Here is a 21,481-nt window from a genome sequence, read left to right on the forward strand (position 1 = left end):
TAAGCGCCACTGAATCTTTTCTATAGCTCTCCATTGGGCTATTGGATTTGACAACTGTCGACTGTCAAAATTTCATAAAGATAATCAGACATAGCCAAGTGCTATTATTCAAACTAAATTTTCTTTTTAGTTTTTTACCGCAGAACTGTTGAAGGAACCTTCTACCTATACAAAGACATGAAATAGAGCGAGTCAGCTCATACAAGGGCATGTATGACATAAGTAAGGGTACGACAACTCCAATTTATTAATTGCTTACATTGCTTACAACACTTCTGAGAGTTTTATCCACTAGGTGGGGATAGGGCAAGGAAAGAGATAAAAATGATCAAAGAAAATCAGATGAAAGGTATGACAGCATGACACTGCTTGGTAAAAATACTGACCAAGTAACTAAAATACATGTTATTTTATTTATGCAAATAAAATATGTAAAACTACAGACTTAAATCTCTTTTCAGAACTTTCATTTCAAGACTAGACTTCCATGAAACTAGAAAATTCAAGCTTGTATTTTACAGTCTGATTATGTAGATTAAAGCATTCACAGTGAAATACTAGCTTTTCACTGCTAGTAAGCCACAGTTATCATTATATGAAACTATACATAGTTTTTACATATACATCTGCACCAGAACCTTTGCAACTTTAATATAAACCCGAGTGCATAAAAGAAAATGAGGAAACAACTCCGAAAAAAACAGCTTCCTATGTAAAGGTTTATTTGAATTACCGTGGGTATGCTTTGGATTAAGTTCTAAAATGCATAGAATTGATAGAAAAGGCACTTCGCAAATGTAATCTATCAATCCTTCCTGAACACAATTAATGAGTTGTAATTTAATTATAAATCTACTTAGTGTTTCAATTAAAAGGTAAAAAGTCTGTATTTACTTCGTATTCACTGCGTATATATTGTTAGTTTTCTGAACACAACTAACGAGTTGTAATTTAATTATAAACATATTATTTATTTTAGTATTTATATTTAATTATACATATTTACCTTGTATATATTGCTTGTTTTATTTACATAACAAGCACAGGCCATCCAGTGAGCTTCATATAATGTTACTTTATGTTTCTGTGCTAACAACATGTAACTATCTTAATAGCCAAAAACAATATGATATTTTTAATTTAGGTAGTAAGTCATGATCTTGATAACAATGGTGACAATGATGAGCAATGTTCTTCAGCATCTTTAATACTTTCTAGAATGTAAGAGCAGCTCTTCTAACAGATATATTATAAAGATATACTCAACCCAGGTTACCCGCGACATCAAAAGCAATATAAACTGATTTCTCTTTACATGCCACTATCAAAACAAAAGAAGTTTTGTCCGCAATTACTAAAACCCTGTATGCTTTATTATTGTACTCAATTACACTGATGACCTCGAATTTTAAGAATAATTGATGAATTGATAAATATTAATGTAGCAATGCGTGCAGCTCAGGAAGGATTCAAGTTCATAGATCTCAATTTTCTAGATGACAAAAAATACAAATTCTAACCATTTAAAGTTAGCTGAATAATACAAACAATATACTTTCTAACGATACTATCAGATACAGATGGGTACAAAACCTTTTTTTCGCAGTTTCATACTCCATTAGAAAAACATAAAACAACAATCATTTCAACGCAGGTGTGTAGATATTCTTCCTGTAGTGCATATGGGTGAGTGTTAATGACAAGTAAGGACAAGTGTGTGAGGAACTGTAGTTAGGTTATTTGCAATGACAAGTAATAACAAGTGTGTGAGGGACTGAAGTTGGATAATTTGCAATGACAAGTGATGACAAGTGTGTGAGGAACTGTAGTTGATTTATTCAGAGAGGTAAATAGCATACAGAAACCGAAAGAGATGGTCACATAGTTTCATTTCATTTGATGAACTGCATGAAGAACCCAACGTAATTTTATATATATTATGTTAAAACATATGTTCACCATTATTAAATATTTCAGATTGGACATCAAATTTTAAAATTTTACATTTTTTGTGCTTTTTTAACTACAGTTAAATTTGTTTTGCCTTAAATAGCTAAAGATGGTTTTATTTACAATGCATATATCTAGCCAGTGCACCATAATGATTATAACTTGTCTAATGATATTCATATAAGCACATTTGTTACACAGAAATATAAAGGTAAAATATACTTTAAACAATGGCCAAATTGTACAAATAAAATAATGCAATAAATATTACTTTGTTACACAGATGTAAATAGGTGTTAAACCTTATGTATTATTGTAAACCAGCCAAAGACTATCCAAACATAAGTGAAATTGCTCCCAGCTTTTTAGTAATAGTTTTGAAATTTCTTCTATGAATGCATGAATAGCTATTAGCTATTGTTCGAACAAATCGGAGTCCGAACAAAAAATTCAAGAAATTCTTGCTTCGTAGTTCGAACAAAAATCGGAGTTCAAACGCCGGTACGAGGGAGTTCATACGTGAGGGTGGGATGCTGAGCGGCGTACGGGTGTAGATCGCTCTCTCCGTGACCAACTGTTGTCGCATTGTCCGAGATTAAACAAATGTGTAGCAAATGGGCCGAGTTACAGAATTTCGTCGAACTCCACCACCCCGATAAAGCTGCAGCCACTAGAGTCGTCAATGACTTTAACGACACTATCATGAACCACTTCCGAAAAGTGCTAAAAAGAAGGCAGAAGCAAGTGTCATTGAATAGATATTTTAAGAGAAAAGAACATCCTGTATCCTAAAAAATCCTATTCATAATTCTTTTCTTTATCCTTTTTATTTATTTTTACATGTTCATGTTAGCGTAATCTTTCGTATGGAAGATTACGACAATGCGAACGTACGATTAGCCTGGATTACATTTATGTTTATGTTATTTGTGTCTTTGCCATTTTGCTTAACATTTTCTTAGATATACATTGTTTTTTATGTGTTGGTCAGCATTTTAATGTGCAATTTCATGCATAAAATAATGTATAAAATACATGTACATGTACTAACAAGGTAAACATTCAGGGTGTTGGAGTGGATTAAAACTTATATATATTAATTCTAATGGGAAAACCTGTTTCGGATCTCGAACAACTCAGTTTTCGACCAACCTTCTGGAACGGATTGTGTTCGAGAACCGAGGTTGCACTGTAATAGTTTTGAAATTTCTTCTATGAATGCATGAAACCTTTATATATAGCCTTTAAAGGCTTTATTTTCACTGTAAAACAAAATTGTGAAAATTTTTTTAGAATTAAAATAGCCATATAAAAGCCAAAAAGCAGCTTATAGCAACTTGAAGCAATAGCTATAGCTCTTGAAGCTGAATTGCCAAAAAAGCTTTTTCCGTATCACAGTTTGCCCAAAATACTAAAACTTCTATCCAAGTCAGCGATGCTATTATGCTTAGTATCAATACTGGCAGTCAGTCATTAGTTTTTCTGATATTATTCACTTCTATCCATGACTGTCCACTCCAAACATGGCTATGGTATTTTATAAATAGCGCCTCAGCTAAGGAACCAAGTAATGAAGACCGAGTACTAGGAGCTTCAGGCAGAAGTCCTGATGGTACAGAAATATGAAAGTGAAGCAAGACTTAAACCCGGAAGTGCTTAACAAAATAAATATTATGTTATGTATTCTAAATAATTGTATATTTAAACATTTAGTTTTCATGTCATACAACTGACAGGTAAAAATAGTTTCCTAAGTACAGACACATTTTTAAAAGAGTTGCTTAAAGCACATCTGAAGAATGTCGGTTTATAAAGAGATCCGATCAAAAATAACTAACTTGAACTTTAAACTTGACTAAAGACACTGACCCACTTTGTGAGCAACAAGTTCACTTATGTGTAACTTTTTATCAGCATTGGTAATCATCACCAAAATTATGTTTTTCGTTACACGCTAAAAAAAGGAAAATGAGAATGAAAAGACAAAAATCAAGAAATATTTAGTGAGTTGAAGAGATGTATTTTAATAGTTGATAATCTAATAGTATTGATTATTATTAATAGTATTAATAGTAATATATTTATACTCTAATCATTTTGTAACTTACTGTCACAGATAACTTAAACTGTACAGACACAGACAACTCCCAACTAGTTTAGCAAATAAGGGGGGACCTAATTATGTATGGTCATTCAAAATGAGAGACAAGAAAATTTTCTGATTGCTTTCTACAAGGCTAACTGTAAAAGTCAGTTCAGCGAAACCCTTAAACAAGTTTATAGGCTAGGCTATAACTATACACTATAGTTAGTCTATAATTATAGGCTGTTGTCTATAGCTTGGGTTGATATAACTAACAAAGTCGCAACCGAAAAAATATTCTTATGCATCAAGGCTAACAAATCTAATGAAGAGTAGATTTTATGGTCTGGTCTGAGAAGTTGGTTCAGAGGCTTTAATGACGCTCTAGTGTGTATTCTCCCTTAGAGCTAACTTGTGTGCTTACTGATTATGTGTGCGATGGCTGCATCTCTCTGATTGCACCATCTGCAGAATACAGATTCCTTAAACAGTCACATGTTCTTTTATCTTCAGCTCTTATTGGTTGTTTGTTATATTAGGTTCTTCATGCATCTTATAAATTTGTTTTGCTTTTTCTGGATTTTTTGTTACAAAAATTGTTCCAAAACTGTTTACTAGTTGCGGTCAATTGTTCATTCTCCTTGCCATTTGGTTTTGATATTAACTGTATATTTCTGTAGAATTGTTTAGTGTTGTTGAAGAATAGATAGTTTTGTTTGCTTTAGTTTTCTTGATTTATGTATCTCTGTAGGCTTGCTGACATTGTTGTTGGTTGTTGCTTAGAACATTCATATGCAGTTTCTACTTTGTTGTCTTTAGTATTTTATTTATCTTTTTTATGTTTGTTGCAAGTTCTATTTATTTTCCTGCTATGCAATTCAGAAGTTCTGTATCAACCTTCAGTCCCTTAGCATGTTTGACTCTTGGTTTTCAGTATGGTTCTTGTTTCATTTTCTTGTTTCTCTCATTGATATATAATCCCGGAGATACAGTTGTATATTAATTTATTTTCACTTTTATATTTCAGCTCTGATGGGTATGACTATTCTATTAATTTACTTTAGACACTACAGTACTTCACTTTTGATGCCAACTTCAATTTCTCTACCATTCAGTTTCGTAATTCATGTCTGATTTTGTTATCTTTTCAATATAGTTGATATTCTTTTTCTTATACGTTTGTTTCTATTGCATATTCAACTTTTTCATCTTTTCTTCACCTTGTTTTAATTGCAGATGTTTCTTTATTGTCTCTGATGGCTCTAGTTTTGTTGATGAATCTCCTTTGTATTTGTATCAACTTGAGATCACCCAGCAGTTTATTCTCTAGTTTTCCTCTGTTCTGTAACATCCTGTGTTGTTTTATCGATTTGTCGTTTGCTTTTTCTCCTGGTCTAAATTTTAAACACTCTTTTTTGAACCCATAATTTTTTTCTTGTTCACAGAAACACTTCATGGTTAATAGATTTTGCTCTCTGCCACATTTTACCCATTGGTTGGTTGGACTAACCACCTTCATTTGGCTGAGATTCTATAAAATGCCTACAGTGCCAGATGTGAGGACACTTTGTTCTCATGTCTGACCATTTTGCTCTATACTGTTTTAATTCAGAACGTCTCATGACAAGAGCTGTTTGTTTAAGTTAGGTTTTTTAGCCTTTTGTTCTTGTAGTTTTTGTTAGAGCTATTAACTGTAGCCTTAGGCACAAACAAAAACTTAACCCATGAGCAGTGAGTATATAGCGGCAGCAAGCCGAAATAAATGGATACCTGCTAAGGCCTACCAACTACTGGCATCTACTTAAGATCTCTCCGAGGTGCATTCTTTGAACACCATGCTAAAACTTTCAGGGGCAAGCTGCTGTCCTAAAATAAGTAGATCCAAATCTTTGTGGTTGGTATTCCTCTATGACCCTTAGTGTGTATTATTATCATCATTACTATTATTAGTATTATTATTACTTTATCACCCTTTTACATTGAGCACATTACTTTTAGTATTTATTCAGTGAGTTTTCAACAAGCCAAGTAGTTGTTAATAATTTATGCAAAAATATAATGCTTATTTATTTTAGACTCATACAGACAAGAGAGAGTTTGTATCTCTAGAAGTCACTTTGTCTATTGAAAATAGTAATCAGCAATAATACATAACTGTGGTAATTCACCTTCTCTCATGCTGATTATTAGCTAAGCACTTTTGTAAAGTCATAGATGCTATTTTGACCTCTCGCTGAACCCGATGACATGAACTTGGGTGTCTAAAAGCCTGCAGACTTCGCTGACCTGAAACTCTCCTGAAATTTTACTTACTTCAAGTTGCAGTATCATAGATCTTGAAGTGAACCAAAAACTCAGAACTTACAACTTTCAAGATGTTTCAAGATGTGAAGTTGCCTTCTTCCATTATGAAAAAAAAGTAAACAAATCTTACATTCAGCTTCATGTGCATAGCCCTGTCATATAATCGGTGGGAGAAAAGCCTGTTTAGTTAGGAGAAAGTCAAGTTTATCACAATCTAAATCTACATGTCTTTGATGTTACGACAGCAAAATAAGGAGTATAAATGTGAATAAACTTAACCTCTTCTCCAGTACTCACTACAATGTTGCACTATTACATGTATAGATAGGCCTACTTTAGACAAGAGAGAAACATTTCTTGGCTATGATAAAATATAGAGATTGGATTTGTTTAATTAAAATTAACTTGCTCAATAAGTTAATTCGTAAAGTATAGTTGAATTATAGGCTGTTTTTAATTAATGAGTTTATGTAATTCGCATGCTGTGCCTTTGTAGCGCAATCACTGGTGGTTTCCAAATTAAAGAGAGTAAAACTGATCTTTCTTTTTATTTTAACATAATTTCAACAGGCAAATAATGAAACAGGAAGCTTTACTATAATAAGAGCTGTGTCGCTCCATCTGTCTGTTCATCCGTCCATCTATTTGTCCAAAGCTGCACTAGGAATGTTAAAACAAGATTGCATCACATTAAAAAAAGATCACCATGTACAAGAATTGAACCCAAATATTCAGATTCAGAGGCAAGCACTACCACTACACCACTCAATCACCTGATCATGTCTAGAATAATTGTACACATAGTTATTACACATGGTCTGTCTGATGGTCATTGTACAAGCAGATATATAATATACAAAGGTATATAATTTTAATGACTTGAGGATATTTTATGAAAGTTCATCATTTAATAGTTTATAGTTCATTTGCAAATTTAGATAATGCAGGAATTAATAACTACATATTAAATTATCAAGTAAGCATTTCTACATATACGTAATATAAATAAATAAATCTAACTAGTTTGGAAATACAAAATAGAAAATATAATTAAACCAAAACACACAGAATTAGGTTAGGAAATATAACAAATAAATATATATATATATACTTGCTGTGCTACTTGGCGTTGCCAGGATATTAAAAATCAGCTTACGAACATTGAGAGGTATGAAAGTTGCCTGCCATTTGCTATTAGCCTGGCACATTGCCAATGGCACATTTGAGTAAGCTTACTAATAAGAGCTACCCTTCTCATGCAGTTATGCTATGAATTTGCATCAAGACCGAAAACGATAGCGTATTTGCTCCCATATAGCGACATATATTGCCTAATGAATCCAACAAGCTCGTATGGCTGACTGGATATGGTGTTAGACTAGCAAACAGGAGGGTCAAACAGGAGGGTCTGAGATCAATTCTTCTGTGATACGGATTCGTTATTACAAGATTTTAACAGCTATAGCTCGAATGACACACATTTGACCAGCTTTGAAAGAAATTTATATAAATAAATACACATGTGTAAACATGAATTCCATTGCACATAAAAACGTTTTTTTAAGTTATGCCATATAGGAATAATAAAATAACAGAAAAAGAGAAAAGAGAAACAGTTAGCTACTAAAATCAAATTAATGGTTTGACATATTATAGCGTTAGAAATACTTTTCTCTGCTAAAATAAACGGATCTTAGGTGGAAGATTTTTAAAGCAGCTAACAATTATATTTTCAAAATAATTATCAGATTTTGTATGCAATTTGCTTATATCACTTAAATTGAAATAAATTGAAAACCTGCAACTGTCTTGTAAAAAGCAGGAAACAAACGATGAGAGATCTTGAAACTTATAACTGAAGTAAAATAAATATTTAGCATAGAAGAGAGTATAGAGTGGGGGACTTCAGGACAGACCCTGGATTTGGTCCGGACAGACAAGATCTCCCAAAAATTTCTAAGATTTTATTTAAAAGTTTGTTTAAACTTTTAAAAAATTAAAAAAAAAAAAATACAAAGACCTACTTGCCAAAACCCACTCTCCAGGAGCTCTTAGATCTTTAATCTGTCGGAAAATCTTGTTCACATTTAATCCCTCATTTATTGCGTAGTTCAGTTCTTATAAAGTCACGAAAATCTATATCAAAGTCTTTTCTCATACAAGCGTGGTATTCATCAAGCTCAGCTGCAAACTTTTCATACCACTCTTCATCGCTCATTTGTTTGTATCTTTTAATTCTTAACTTTTTAGCTTCCAATCTTCTCCAAGCTTTTTCTACATTATACTGCAGGTCACTACCACTCATGTTTTGATAATTTTTAACACCAAGCAACACAGCATCTGGAGCATATTCTTTTCGCTTAACTTTGTCTAATTTTTCTTTTAATTCTAAGTCACTCATTCGTTTGTAACTTTTTATACCATGCCAGAGTGCATCGGATTCAAGGTCATCACGATATAACAACGCTCTTAGCTCAGTAGTGCCAAGGTTATGCTCAACCATTATTCCTGAAAGCTTTTTCATTACTGCCATTTATTATACTAAAGAAAAGGCAAGCACAACCACATTCCAATCTATAGTAAACATTTACCTTACAACAGTTTTTTAGTATAATAAAGGAGCTGTACAAATACGGCAAGCACAATTAGCACTTAGGTCCTACAGTTGTGTGTCTTTTATGGCAGCCTGTACAGTGGCTACCCAACAATTTTATCGTTTTTTCCCATTTTGTATGTTATGTAACATACAAAATACCTAATGAATGATTGACACATATTTTAAGCTGATAACTCCTAACGCTAATATGGAAAATCTAGATTTTATAAGCAATGCATATTTCTACCCTGCATTCAAATGGAGGAACTAAGACGGATGGCTGAAGATCGAGGAATAAACGATTATCATAAGATGACCCGCGCTGAGCTTGTAGTAGCTCTAAATGTTTAATAAATGTCAAATATAAAAAAAACGCGTGTATCGCTATAGGATTACTTGCAGCCGCTTTTTTAGCTGTTGGTACAGGGTTGTCGATATATTACACTACTAATAACGCAGTTGACTTTTTAGCAACCGTGAAAACCCCCTCAGTTGTAACAGATGTGACCGAGGATTTCTCAGCTAATTCATCCATAACGGCGGCAAAAAGCGTAACATTTGAATATTTAGGTCCGGTAAGAAGTGATTTACCCCGTGATATTACAACTCCTATTCTTAGATATTACTCTTATAATATGTATACTAAAAAGGCTACGATTTTAGATAGCGCAAGGCAACCCGTAAACTTTCCGAGGGGTCAATATAAAATTGCGGCAGTGCGCGGAAACAGTAATGGATCAGCTACAATGATGTTTTATTACAAAAACGCAACGAGACAAAAAGAGTTTAAAGATGGTTTTGCCTCACTACAGATATCGCTGCGATTTTTACAAACCACCTTTCCCAGCTTCGAATACTTAGGAGAACTAACTGACATAAACCTGTTCGTTTTTCGTGTGAAATAAATGGCAAATACAAGCGGGTTCTTGCCGATGGAAAGCATTGACAGTCTGTTAACCAGCACTAGTGATACTCAATATATGAACACAGCGATGAGGGCTATTCAGCTGCTGATGTTGGTAGGCTTTGGGATTTTAAAACTCAAAAAACGGCTTCGCACAAATGAAGAAAAAGTTGAAATAATGGAGAGAAAGATGTCGCGACTGATGAAAAATCGTGTTACAGAACTATAATTTTTATACACAGTAGCGTATAAAAATATTACAAATTTAGTAGACTACAGACATTTTATTTCCATCCGATATGAATTTTATTAGACGATCGGATATTACCACAGCGTAAGCCTGTGTGTCAGCTGGAGCATTAGCTCCAAATCGCGCTTTAATAAGTGTGTCAGTGACACTGTTTTTAAGCCGTTCACTTTGCTTGCTAACGTCAAGCACAAACAGAGTATGTAATGTAGCGTAATCGGCAGGTGTAATGTTGGAGTTACCTACAAGCTCATCCAAATCATAGAATTTAGATCGGAAAGCTGCAGCATCGCCGTACACACGACTAAACTGATACTTTTCAAACGAAGTGTTCGAATCGATTAAGGGATATATTGTTGAGTTTAGCATGGCATGCATATTTGTAACATTTAAGTTGTCAAACAATGAGGGATTGGTTTCTTGATCACCGCTCTTATTGGTCTGGAAACCAACAATTATATACCGAGGCTTTTCAGAGGATGACTTTACCCCTAACCTCCATGTGAAATTAGTGGTTTGAGGAACTGCAATAGTGTCACATTGTCTCATGCGGAAGCCTTCATCGAGTTGAGCCTTGCTTTCAATGGTTTTATAGAGTTGAAACTTTGGAGCATCCGCTGGCATTACATGAGGCATAAACCAAGATATTTTGCTTAGCGTAACTTTACCAGCGTCTGCAGCAGTATGTCTAAATATTGCATTATCATTCGAGTCTCTAGTTAGCGTAAGGGTGTGCTCAAAGCCATAGACTACCTTGTCATAATCTTCAGCGAACCCAAAAATATGTTTTAGAGGAATTTTAAAGCTAAATGTACCCTTGGGATTTGGATATTGTACTATATAATTTTGCCGAGCTGCAAATCCAGTATTATTAGCAAGGACAGCGGTTGTATCCATGTCTTTGAACCACAGTTGGTTGAGACCCTGAGACTTGCTAAAGTCATCGGGGTATTTTAAAAGACCTAGCATAGTTGTTGACTGACCGAGGTAGAGCACAGACTCAACCTCATGACCAGACAGAGCATACCTAGCATCTCTAAATAGATGCATTATACCATTGTTGATTAATGCAACCGCATCAGCATTTGCGTAGGCGGTTCCATCATTCTTTGTGAGATGTCCTTCTACAAGAATATAGCTCTCATTCGGATGCGTAAAAATATCTTGAGTTTCGATATTAATACGGATTTCACCAGGGTTGTCTAGGTTAGTTTCTGTAATTGGTTCGTACTCGTGGTATTCGTATTCTTCAATAAGCTCGCCTCTCTCAACAGGCGCTGTGATGTTTAATATATTCTCCATTTAATATATACATTTTTTATACAATCTTTAATCCACTTCCATTAAGTCTACGGGCAAGTTTTTCGATAGTGATTATATCTTTTCTTTTAGCGGAGCCAGAAATGAGGTTGTTTAATGAAGGATTAGGTGTGACTTTAGTAATTGAGCTGGCAATCATGTTTTCTAATTTTGCTTTAAAGTCCGGTCGTGTGCTTCTTTGTCTTACCTTTGATATAGTGTTTGCTACAGCGTCAACAATCCTTTTACCCGCTTCATCACCAGCCTTTTTAGCGGTAGTCTCTAACAACGTTTTAGCGGCATTAGATGCAACAGTCTTTGCGGTTTGGCTGCTGATAGCTTGACCCATTAGTTGGGCTATGTTGCTAAAAAGCCCCGCGCCTCTAGGAGGATGTTTATGCATTCCCACGCTTTGTCTGAGAGGCCATCCACGGTTTCGTATTATAATCATCTTTTTATTATAAGGCAAGAGATAGCTTTTTGTACTCACTCTTTTTAATGATTTTACGTCTTAAGAGTTCATCTAAGATGCTAACCAACTCATTGATTACACCCGTGTTACCGGCCTGTCTGCTCGTTCGCAGCAGTTCTAACCTATCAATTAAAGCGGTAGGGTCTTGAGGTAGAAAAACTGTACCACTACCTTGAAAAGATTTGTTTTCCCAGCTTGGTTTAACAATTTTAGCCCACTTAGCTCCTCTGTTCGACTTTGGATGTCTAGCGCTGGGGTCATTGTCTCGTTTCATAGCATCAGTAGCCCAAAGGATTTTAGCATACTTTATAAAGTCTTTTGCTGTGTAATTATCGTCTTGCGGATCTTTACTCTGTATAAGCTCCCACAGACCAGGTGTGCCCTTATACCGGTCTCCTTCAATTATTATATCATTGTTGTCAATCTCAACCGGTAATCGTCCTATGTATGGTTCATCTTTTTCCATTCTAATTCCAAAAACGGTGTCATGATCTTTGTCAGATTCTAGAGCTCTTATAAAGCTAGACGATGGCATCGATCCATACAGCTAATATCGACTTGTATATCTTGGTACAAAGTCTTCACACATTAGTTGTGGTACTTGAGGCGCACGAGGTATTTCACGGAAAGCATCAACAACATTTGTAAGATTGTCAGAAACCACCCGTTGCGAGTCTACAACGGGTTTAAAAACATCTTCCCAGTTTCTTTGAGTAGAAATTTCTCCTAATCGCTCAGACTCACTAGCTTCCTGGATGTCACGTTTTGTTTTTAGATATTCACGAACAATCGCGTCTCTTTTCTTTGGATCTTTTATTTTTAAAAAGCTCATGTTTATTATAACCCAAAAACACGATCGAGTTTTACGTTTTGCATTTCACGTTTTTAGGTTTATGATTGACTCCGTATCAACCCATGAATCAAAGCTCTCAGGATATCCTAACCATTTTACTAAAGACTTGTTACCACTCTTACGAATTACTCGCTCGATACGGAAAGTATCTTGAGTTGATTTTTGTAGTTCAGGCTCATAGAATGATCCCTTGATGTCTTCATCGTCTAACCCCGCAATTTTATAAGTAACTGGGTGTGTACTGAATACTCATTATTTTGAATAACTCTTCCATCCATCTAGGTATATAACCTTTTTCAAAAGTTCCTTTCTTCCTCGTAATTTGAACATTGTCTCCCACTTTTAGCTTTGGCTTTTTCGCAGGCTTCAACAACGGATAAAGCCTCATCCTGACAAGATCTTCGTTTTGTTACTTACTGGCTTCCACGGGTGTCATACCTGCAGATGAATGAATGGTGTTGTTATAGCTTTTGACTAGCTCAGGTAAAACGTCGATATATCTTCTCGTGTTATTAGCGGAAAAATATTTGTACATTCTCTCTTTCATCATCCTATTCCATCTTTCTACCACCACAGACTTTCCTTCATTTTCGGTGGAATACAATGGAATTATACTTTGCACTCATTGATTGTAAAATTCTAAGCCCTTGTCCACCCACAACCTTTTAGGTTTTCTTGACTTAAATATATTTTTTAACTCTTGCGCCACTCCTTCACCAGTCTTGTCTTTTAACGGAATCAACCACCCGTACTTGGAAAAAACGTCAATCACAGCCAATAAAAATTTAACACCACCATTGTACTTGGATAAACTACTCATATCCACCAGATCAACCGCCCACGTGGCGTCAATACCTTCCACATAAACTCTACGTCTTTCAAAGTTATGTCTAACGGGCTTGTGTAACTCTTCAGCTAACTCATCAGTCCATTTTATTTTATCTTTTTTTTTGTAAGTCCCCAGCCAAATCTTTTTTTAGCGCTAATGGCGGTGCGAGCTAAACTTCAATGAAAGCGCTTGGATAAAGTAGGGTCTACAATGGCGTCTAACGCCTGGAGCATTTCCTTGTCACAAATCTCATTGCGAGTTTTAGTGTCACGGTGTTTTGCATAACAAAGGTCATGCTCGTATGCAATAGCGTCATCTCTATCTACCGGCTGACTCCAAGACTTTGGCGTACCATCAAGATTTAGCCGCTTGTTTAACTTAGTACCAGGTTCGAGAAAGTTGTGACCCGGCATATGTGTCTCAAACGGAAGGTTATTAATAGCATCATTAAATACACCCTTACCTCGTTTTATAAACTGAGTCTTTCTCGATCTGCAAACGGTACAATTACCAAATCGCATTGTGCGACTGTTTTTAGTTACACGCTCCTCTTGTTGAAGCGTATTAGTAGAACGTTTACACTTTAAGCAATACATTTATTATATAGTAAATGGAAGTATACGATCTGTCTTAGAGATCATCTTTAAATCAACACAACAACTCGCTTCTACCTAAGAGTATAAGGGGTGTGATAGTCGGCAAATCAAGATGCGGAAAAACCACATTGCTTACAAATCTGCTGGCTAGACCGGGATAGTTAGACTACAACCAGCTGTATGTATATGGCAAAAGCCTTTTTCAACCTGAATATAAGATTTTACAACGGGCTCATGATCTTGGATTGTCTAAAAAAGACATTGTTAGTGTGTATCAAAATTGTGATGAAATCATAAAGTCTGGGTGCGAGCCTTTAGAAGGGATGGAGGCAATGGCTAAAGAACATAAAAAATATCCTATTACTTGCCAGTTTTATGAGTCAGTTAATGATGTTCCCGACCCTAAAGACATAGACCTGGAAGCAAACGGTCTAATGGTGTTTGATGACTTGATGCTAGAACCGCAGAACCAATGTGAAAAGTACTACACACGAGGAAGAAACAGCAACGTTGACTGCTTTTACCTCTCTCAGAACTACTTTAAGCTTCCTCGGCAAACCATCAGAGAGAATGCCAACTTTTTTTGTCTATTTCTACAAGATGCTAAAAACATAAACCCCATCTACAATGACCATGTGGGTGGAGACACGTCTAAAGATGATTTTAAGAGGTTATGCTCTAAAGCTTGGAAAATACCTCACAGGTTTGTTACCATTGACCTATCCAGTAACAAGTCCAATGGCAAGTACAGAAGCGGTTTTGATGATTTTTTGTTATAGAATAAATGGAAGACCTACTGAAAGAAATCAGTGCTAACACCGCTCCAAAGACATCTATGTCTTTTTTTATAAGTGATAACAAAACACGATTTACCACGACATTTAACCCACCCATAAACCTTGATCCAAAAAAAACGATATGAAATGGCACTTGACAACATTGAAACGTATTATTCATTTCCAAACATTGATGAGACCCGGCACCAAATATGGTGGACATCTCAAACTGGGACGCCTCAACGAAAATTTAGTCTTCCGACAGGATCTTATGACATTGAGCAGATCAACTCAGCTATTAAAAGGGAACTTGAACGTTTAGGTGATGACAAAGATGGTATCACTGTACAAGCCAATTCTGTGACACTCAAAACTATTTTAAAAATAAAGCACGGGTACCAAGTAACTTTTCCAGAGCAAGGTGGTTTACATAAAGCACTGGGGTTCACAGCTGGAAGCTATCAAGCTTCCTACACCGAGTCACAAAATGTAGTAGACATTCTAAAGGTCAACAGTTTGCTTATAAATGCTGACATTATCAGCGATAGTTACGTAAATGGTAGTCAGCAGCCAGTCGTCTATACCTTCTTCCCCAATGTGGACCCAGGCCACAAAATAGTTGAAAAACCTTACAACCTCGTGTACCTACCCGTACACGTCAGAAGCATCCAGAGCCTGACAACCACGGTTACTGACCAGGATGGTGAAGCGCTTAACCTACACGGAGGGCGTGTAACCATTCGATACCACCTGCAAGAAATTTAACTATATAATAAATGCCATACATACAAACTAAGATAACCATTTCGCAAGCGCAAAAGATAAGATCCGCAATGCCATTGCTGACGGTGACGATCGCATAACAATTAGGTTTAGCTATCAGGACTTGGTAGATGGGGACGATGTCATTGCCTTGACTAAAACACAAATAAATACCATGCAAAAGGCTGCAGCCAATAAAAAAGGTGTTACAATCTCGATGAGTCCTTCTCAGCTCAAAGCTAACCAAAAGATTGAAGGTAGATTTCTTAGCACTTTGGTGGGGCTCGCTACCCGATTTTTACCTGGAATTTTGGGATCCCTTGGGTTAGGGGCACTCTCTGGAGCAGCAAGTGCTGGTGTGCAAAAGGCAATTGATAGGTGTGGATCCGGATTGTTTCTAAAAAATGGTGGATACCTATGTACCATGGAGACAGATGGAGAAGGTCTGTACCTACGGAAAGCAACTGGCCCTCCACGCGCTTTGACATCTGCTGGTGATGGTGTGTATTTAAGAAAAGGAAGTGCAGTTTTGCCGGTTGGTAGTGGCTTGCTGTTAGAGCCAAACAGCCCATTTAAAAATATTCCAATACTCGGTGCAATACTGTAATAGTTGTTTGTATTAGTTTTGTAAGCATGTGCTTATAAAATTGTTTAAACGTATTTGTAGTACAACATATAGGTACCGTGTGTAAAGCCTATGGCACTTGGACTGGTTATACGCATAGTAATAGCAGCTCCTGCAGGCACGTCAAGTGAAAATGAAGTTAGAGAACTGTTAAGACTGTAGTTCTTAGTTGAGACGGGACTGGTTTGTCTATGGAGGTCAATGGATAGCATCAATGAACCGCTACCACTACGACTTGCAGTCATCCCAAAGTGTAAAAGACGGATTGGATAATGAGCTTCAATTTTTTGAGACTTAAAAAGCCAAGCTTGTTTATCACTTGAAAAAGCGAGATCACTTGGTATGTAACCCATTTCACTGCAAATATTTGTTGCTTCAATGCCATCAATCCTATTATCCAAGAGTGTGTGCACTTGGTGGTATTTTTCCTGTGCGACTGCGGATTCAACAAGTTCTCCATCAGCACCAGTTAAGACAAAATGTCCTGCTTCTCTCGAATTGGTGATCTTGTCAGCCTTTCCATCAATCCTTGTTTCAACAGCTGTAGCCACATCTGTCAACTTAGCTGTGGTCTCAACCACGTTTTTGTCATCCCACTGACCAAAATATAGTCTTTGCCACGAGACTCTGGCAACCGTATCTCTTTGTCACCGACATATTTTTTGGTTGCTACATCTTGATCATCAGCAGGGTCAACGACTCTGGATACTCTGTTATTACCCATTTCTAATGTACCAGTTGCTGATGAAGCTCCATCACGGCGTAAATAGTTGTCTAACTTAGCTTCAACATCATCCTTAGTTGCTATGTCTGCTAGTTTGGCAGCAGTTTCAACCACTTTTTTGTCTTCCCCACTGGCTAAAATATAATCTTTTCCTTTAGATTCTCCAAGAGTAATCTCTTTGTCATCGACATATTTTTTGGCTGCTGCATCCTGGGCATCATCTGAATCAACAACCCTAGACACTTCGTTAATTCCCATATCTAATGTACCAGTTGCTGATGAAGCTCCATCACGACGTAAATAGTTGTCTAACTTAGCTTCAACATTAGAGATATTAAGACCGCTCTTACGCCGACCTGATTCTCCACCAAATTTGTACACCCCGTTTTCTGTCATTTATTAAAACAGATCATTCACCACCTCTTGTGGTTGTCTGCCTTTGGACAGCTGCTTCAAAACATACAAACACAAGTGCCCGCAAAATACCTGGTCACTAGGCTGTACTTGTTCTGTGTTCCAACGTATAGGACTCTTTAAGTAGGATACAATTTCATCCAGAGGGTTCAACCCAAAGCTGTCAAAGTAAAACTTTTGTTTACCATTTTTATACCAAGCTACCCAGTGCGTTCCACCACCATCAGATCCATCTAAATTTAATATCCCACATTCTTTAGAACGAGACTTTTTTGGTAATGCATCTCGCATAAAAACACCTCGAAAATGGTGAATTTTCAAAGCTTTCACAGCATCCATCAACTGGAAATTGGAGAGGCTTTCATTCGGTAATACTATATTGTCTATTGATATCATTTATTCAACAGCTGTTGCAGTTCCTTTTTCTTCATTCTTGAAAATCCTTTAATTCCCTGTTCTTTCGCTTTGGCTCTGAGTTTTGCTAATGACTTTTCTCGTAGGGTCATTGGCTTTCCTTTTAAACTATAACTCTGTGATGCGTCGCTAGATTTATCATATGTTGGAGGATACACTAACTCAAAAAGTACATAACAACTTATCAAACATTTCAATTGTTCATCATTCTTGTCACGATATAATGTTCGCAATCTAAGTTCAAGTTTTTCCATTTATTCTACCAAATCCTTATGTCCATAAGCCAGTGTATGTATTCCATCGTCCATGATCACTCGCTTGTCGTCATCAGCTGATAGCGCTACTTTGTTAACTTTCTCCGTGTGTATACTATGCTTGCGACTACGGAACACCGTCATGGTACGATAGGCTTCTTTCTTAGTCCTCATGCAACAACAGCTCTTTTAATACCCTTGCATCATTTATTTTCACAAACATGAGTCGTGCCGTCTATCACACAATTTTTATTGTTACATCCTTCTAATACATACGAGTACAACTTGGCTCTGAGCCCCGTAAATTCTGTGATTTGTTTACCCCTGGCTTCATCTTTAAACATCCCAATTACTTTCTTGTTCACCCCAGTCTCAATGTCTGATGGATGGTCTTCAGGGTATCCGCTAGTGTCAAATCTTTCCCGTACATCTGCCTTAATATCTCCGTAAAAATCTTTTGTCTGTAATGAGTACATCAGACTGTCTGTCTCTGTAAACAGCAGCTTGGCTCTGTCTCGGTACTTGGGTTTTATGTAATTGTAATGAAAGTCGTACATCAAGGTCTTACTAATATCTAAAATCGCTGCTCCCAGATAAACGGGCTTGTCAAAATTCAGATTCGTCATTTTCATGTGAACCGCGGTTAAGTTTTCACTAAATATTGTACGGCTTTGGTAGTTAGGCTGAGCGGTAAACTTCTGCGCTTGATCTTCGGTAGATACTGGCTTAATATTTTGACGCTTTCGAATATTTTCCATGGTCTTGCCAAACACGGAATTGTTCATGAGCTTAAAAGAGTCTTTCTCAAACTCGTTTTTAGCCGCCGCTCTGAGTTTAGTGTTTTTATCAATATATTTAGCTAAATCATCACTCCCTCTAAAGGTAATACCCCTATGAACCTTTTTTAGTTTGAGACCGTGATCCAAGGCTTGCTTGAGCGCTGAATAGTGTACAACGTACCGTTCTTTATTTTCGAGAGTTGGAACAAGTTTTTCCACTCCGTTTATCATCCTTTTCTCAGGACACAATGGGTAGTCACTGTGTAAATCATGAAGTTCTTTAGGATTCTCCAAGTCAACTTCCAACACGCACAGCATGTTTTCCCAGTTTAAGAGCTCCTTTTCAGTCATCCACTTAAAATCACCTACTGGCAATAGTTGACTCATAGCCCAGCCGTATAAATTGTTAGCATCTGAAATTGGCAACAATTACCGTTGTTGGCAATTGTTGGCAACACAATAAAACTGTCGGGTTTGCTCTTGTCAGGATTTTTCATATACTTGTTGTTCGCTTTAGCGTAACGAGTAGTGATCATGCTTACACCGCCTCTAACGCATCGCTCAAAAAACAACAACACGTCTGGATCAGTTATCGGATCGAGTTCTAACTTTGTGGTTTTTAACATTGCATCCCAAGACAACTCTGGAGCTGTATAATACCAAACAGGGTCTAAACCGTATTCTTTCATACAAACGTCTCGAAAGCGTTCAAAGATATCAGCCAGATGTAGCACATCGGTTTCCAAGTACAATTGAAGGTACTCCTTAAATGTCTTCATGTCAAATTCCTTCCATACCTTATTCGCGTGTTCATACTCCTCATCAGATATTTCTTTTAGATTCAGCTCCAACCAGAACTCTTCTTTTTGCGGTAGACGTGTATCATCTAGCTTAAACAAGCTATCAAACCATTCGTATGGAAATACTCCTTTTCTAGAAACTAGCTTTAGCTTTTCTCCGGAAAATTTACTCTTGAGCTGTTTACGGTCTTCTGGTTGGAGGTTAGCAGCCAATTTGTCTAACGAGGAGCTCATGAATTTAAAGCTATCCAAAAATCGCAGTTGACGATAAACTTGAACATTCTTTTTTTCTTTAAATTTCAGTATGCTAGCTTCAAAATATTCTTCTAAATCGGTCCAAAATTCTTCTGACTCCTCAAGCTCTCTGTCACCAGACATGACTTCAATTACATTTGACCAAAATTTATAATCTTCATCTTTATCCGTCAAGTCTTGGAGTTTTTTTACTATTTCCTTTTGTCTCGCAATTGATTTACCACTTTTTATAATTCCATTTAACGTCAACCAAATCATGTAATGTTTATTGTTATCCGACAGATGATGCAGCCGTTTTACCACTCCTTCTATGTTTCTTTTCGCTTTCTCATTCCAATTCGATAATCTAGAGTTTATTAAGTGTTTAAACGCAACAATCAGTTCTTGCTGTAGTTCACGCTTATCATCCTTAGTTAGATACTCATCAACTAATATCTTCTTAGAAAAAGATATGTATTTTTCTTCATTGGTGGGAATCCAACTAATTTCACCTTCATCAGCTCCCAAACTTTTGATGAAATGGTGAGCGTCATAGCCAGAAAGATTGTGAAAAGATATTGGGTAAAATTCGGGTATCTGATAATCTAGATTGCATTTGTTATGAGCCGCTCCTCGATAATTACCGGTGAGATGACAATGATCTCTGACAACTCTATCGTGGGCAAAATTTTTATCGCACTTGTGATATTTCTTTCGCTCATCTTTCCCATCTTTAAGCTCTCCTTCACAAATGTGACAATGCGTGGCAGCTTTGTACAATTGCTTTTCAAACTCTCCAAATATCATCAGCTTCTTAAATTTATGCTTTTGGTATAATTTCCTGACTTCTTTTTCCACCTCTCTCACAAACACCAGTCCTATGTTGTCAACTTCATCTTCATTCTTAGCGATATACGTAATCATATCATGCTTACCTACCACGCTTACAATCTTAAAGCTAAAATCCATTGGTTTATGATGTTGTTGAGTATTTGTATAACTTTTATTCGGGTCTGGCTCGCAAGAATGTACACGCTTTAAGTAGCTCTCCAAATCCGCATAAATCGAAAAGGAACCCTCATAGAATGCTTATAATTTTTAAATTTAATTTTCTCAGTTATTTTAGGAAACCTGAGCGCAACCTGATCATTTTCTAAGCACCATCTTTGATGATTTATTAGAGCTTCCTTAGTCTGTCGTAGGTTCATGCAATTGTAACAAATGTGCGTGGCTTCTTTGTGCTTGTTTTTTTGCATGCTAAGCAGTCTACTCATGCTTTTTATTTGACAATAGTGCTGTTGTCCACCATTAGATATAAAAATTAAGTTCACCACTCTCAGGGTTTCTTCCTTTTCCTTGGAGTCTTTTAACTTTTTCTCTACTTCTGGTACTAGTTCTTCCTTTTCTTGCAAATCTTTCTCAAGCTTTGCTTTTAAATTTTGCTTCAGTTGACAAATTTCTTCTTGATCTACAAAGTGGTGGTCATATTCTAAGTCTTTCACTTGTTGCTTTTCTGTTTCCAGTTTTTCATTCAAGTCTTTCACTTGTTCTCGCAGTAACTTTAGA

General features: G+C 36.3%; 1 protein-coding gene across 1 annotated transcript; it reads right to left on the reverse strand.

The window, feature by feature from the left end:
- Positions 1-10,102: 10,102 nt before the first annotated feature.
- On the reverse strand, positions 10,103-11,386 carry LOC137405228 (uncharacterized). The gene has a single exon (XM_068091457.1). It carries the CDS (start codon positions 11,384-11,386, stop codon positions 10,103-10,105), a length of 1,284 nt encoding a protein of 427 aa, XP_067947558.1.
- Between the last annotated feature and the right edge of the window lie 10,095 nt (positions 11,387-21,481).

The sequence above is a fragment of the Watersipora subatra genome, chromosome 9 (genome assembly GCF_963576615.1).
Source record: "Watersipora subatra chromosome 9, tzWatSuba1.1, whole genome shotgun sequence".
Lineage (NCBI taxonomy): Eukaryota > Metazoa > Bryozoa > Gymnolaemata > Cheilostomatida > Watersiporidae > Watersipora > Watersipora subatra.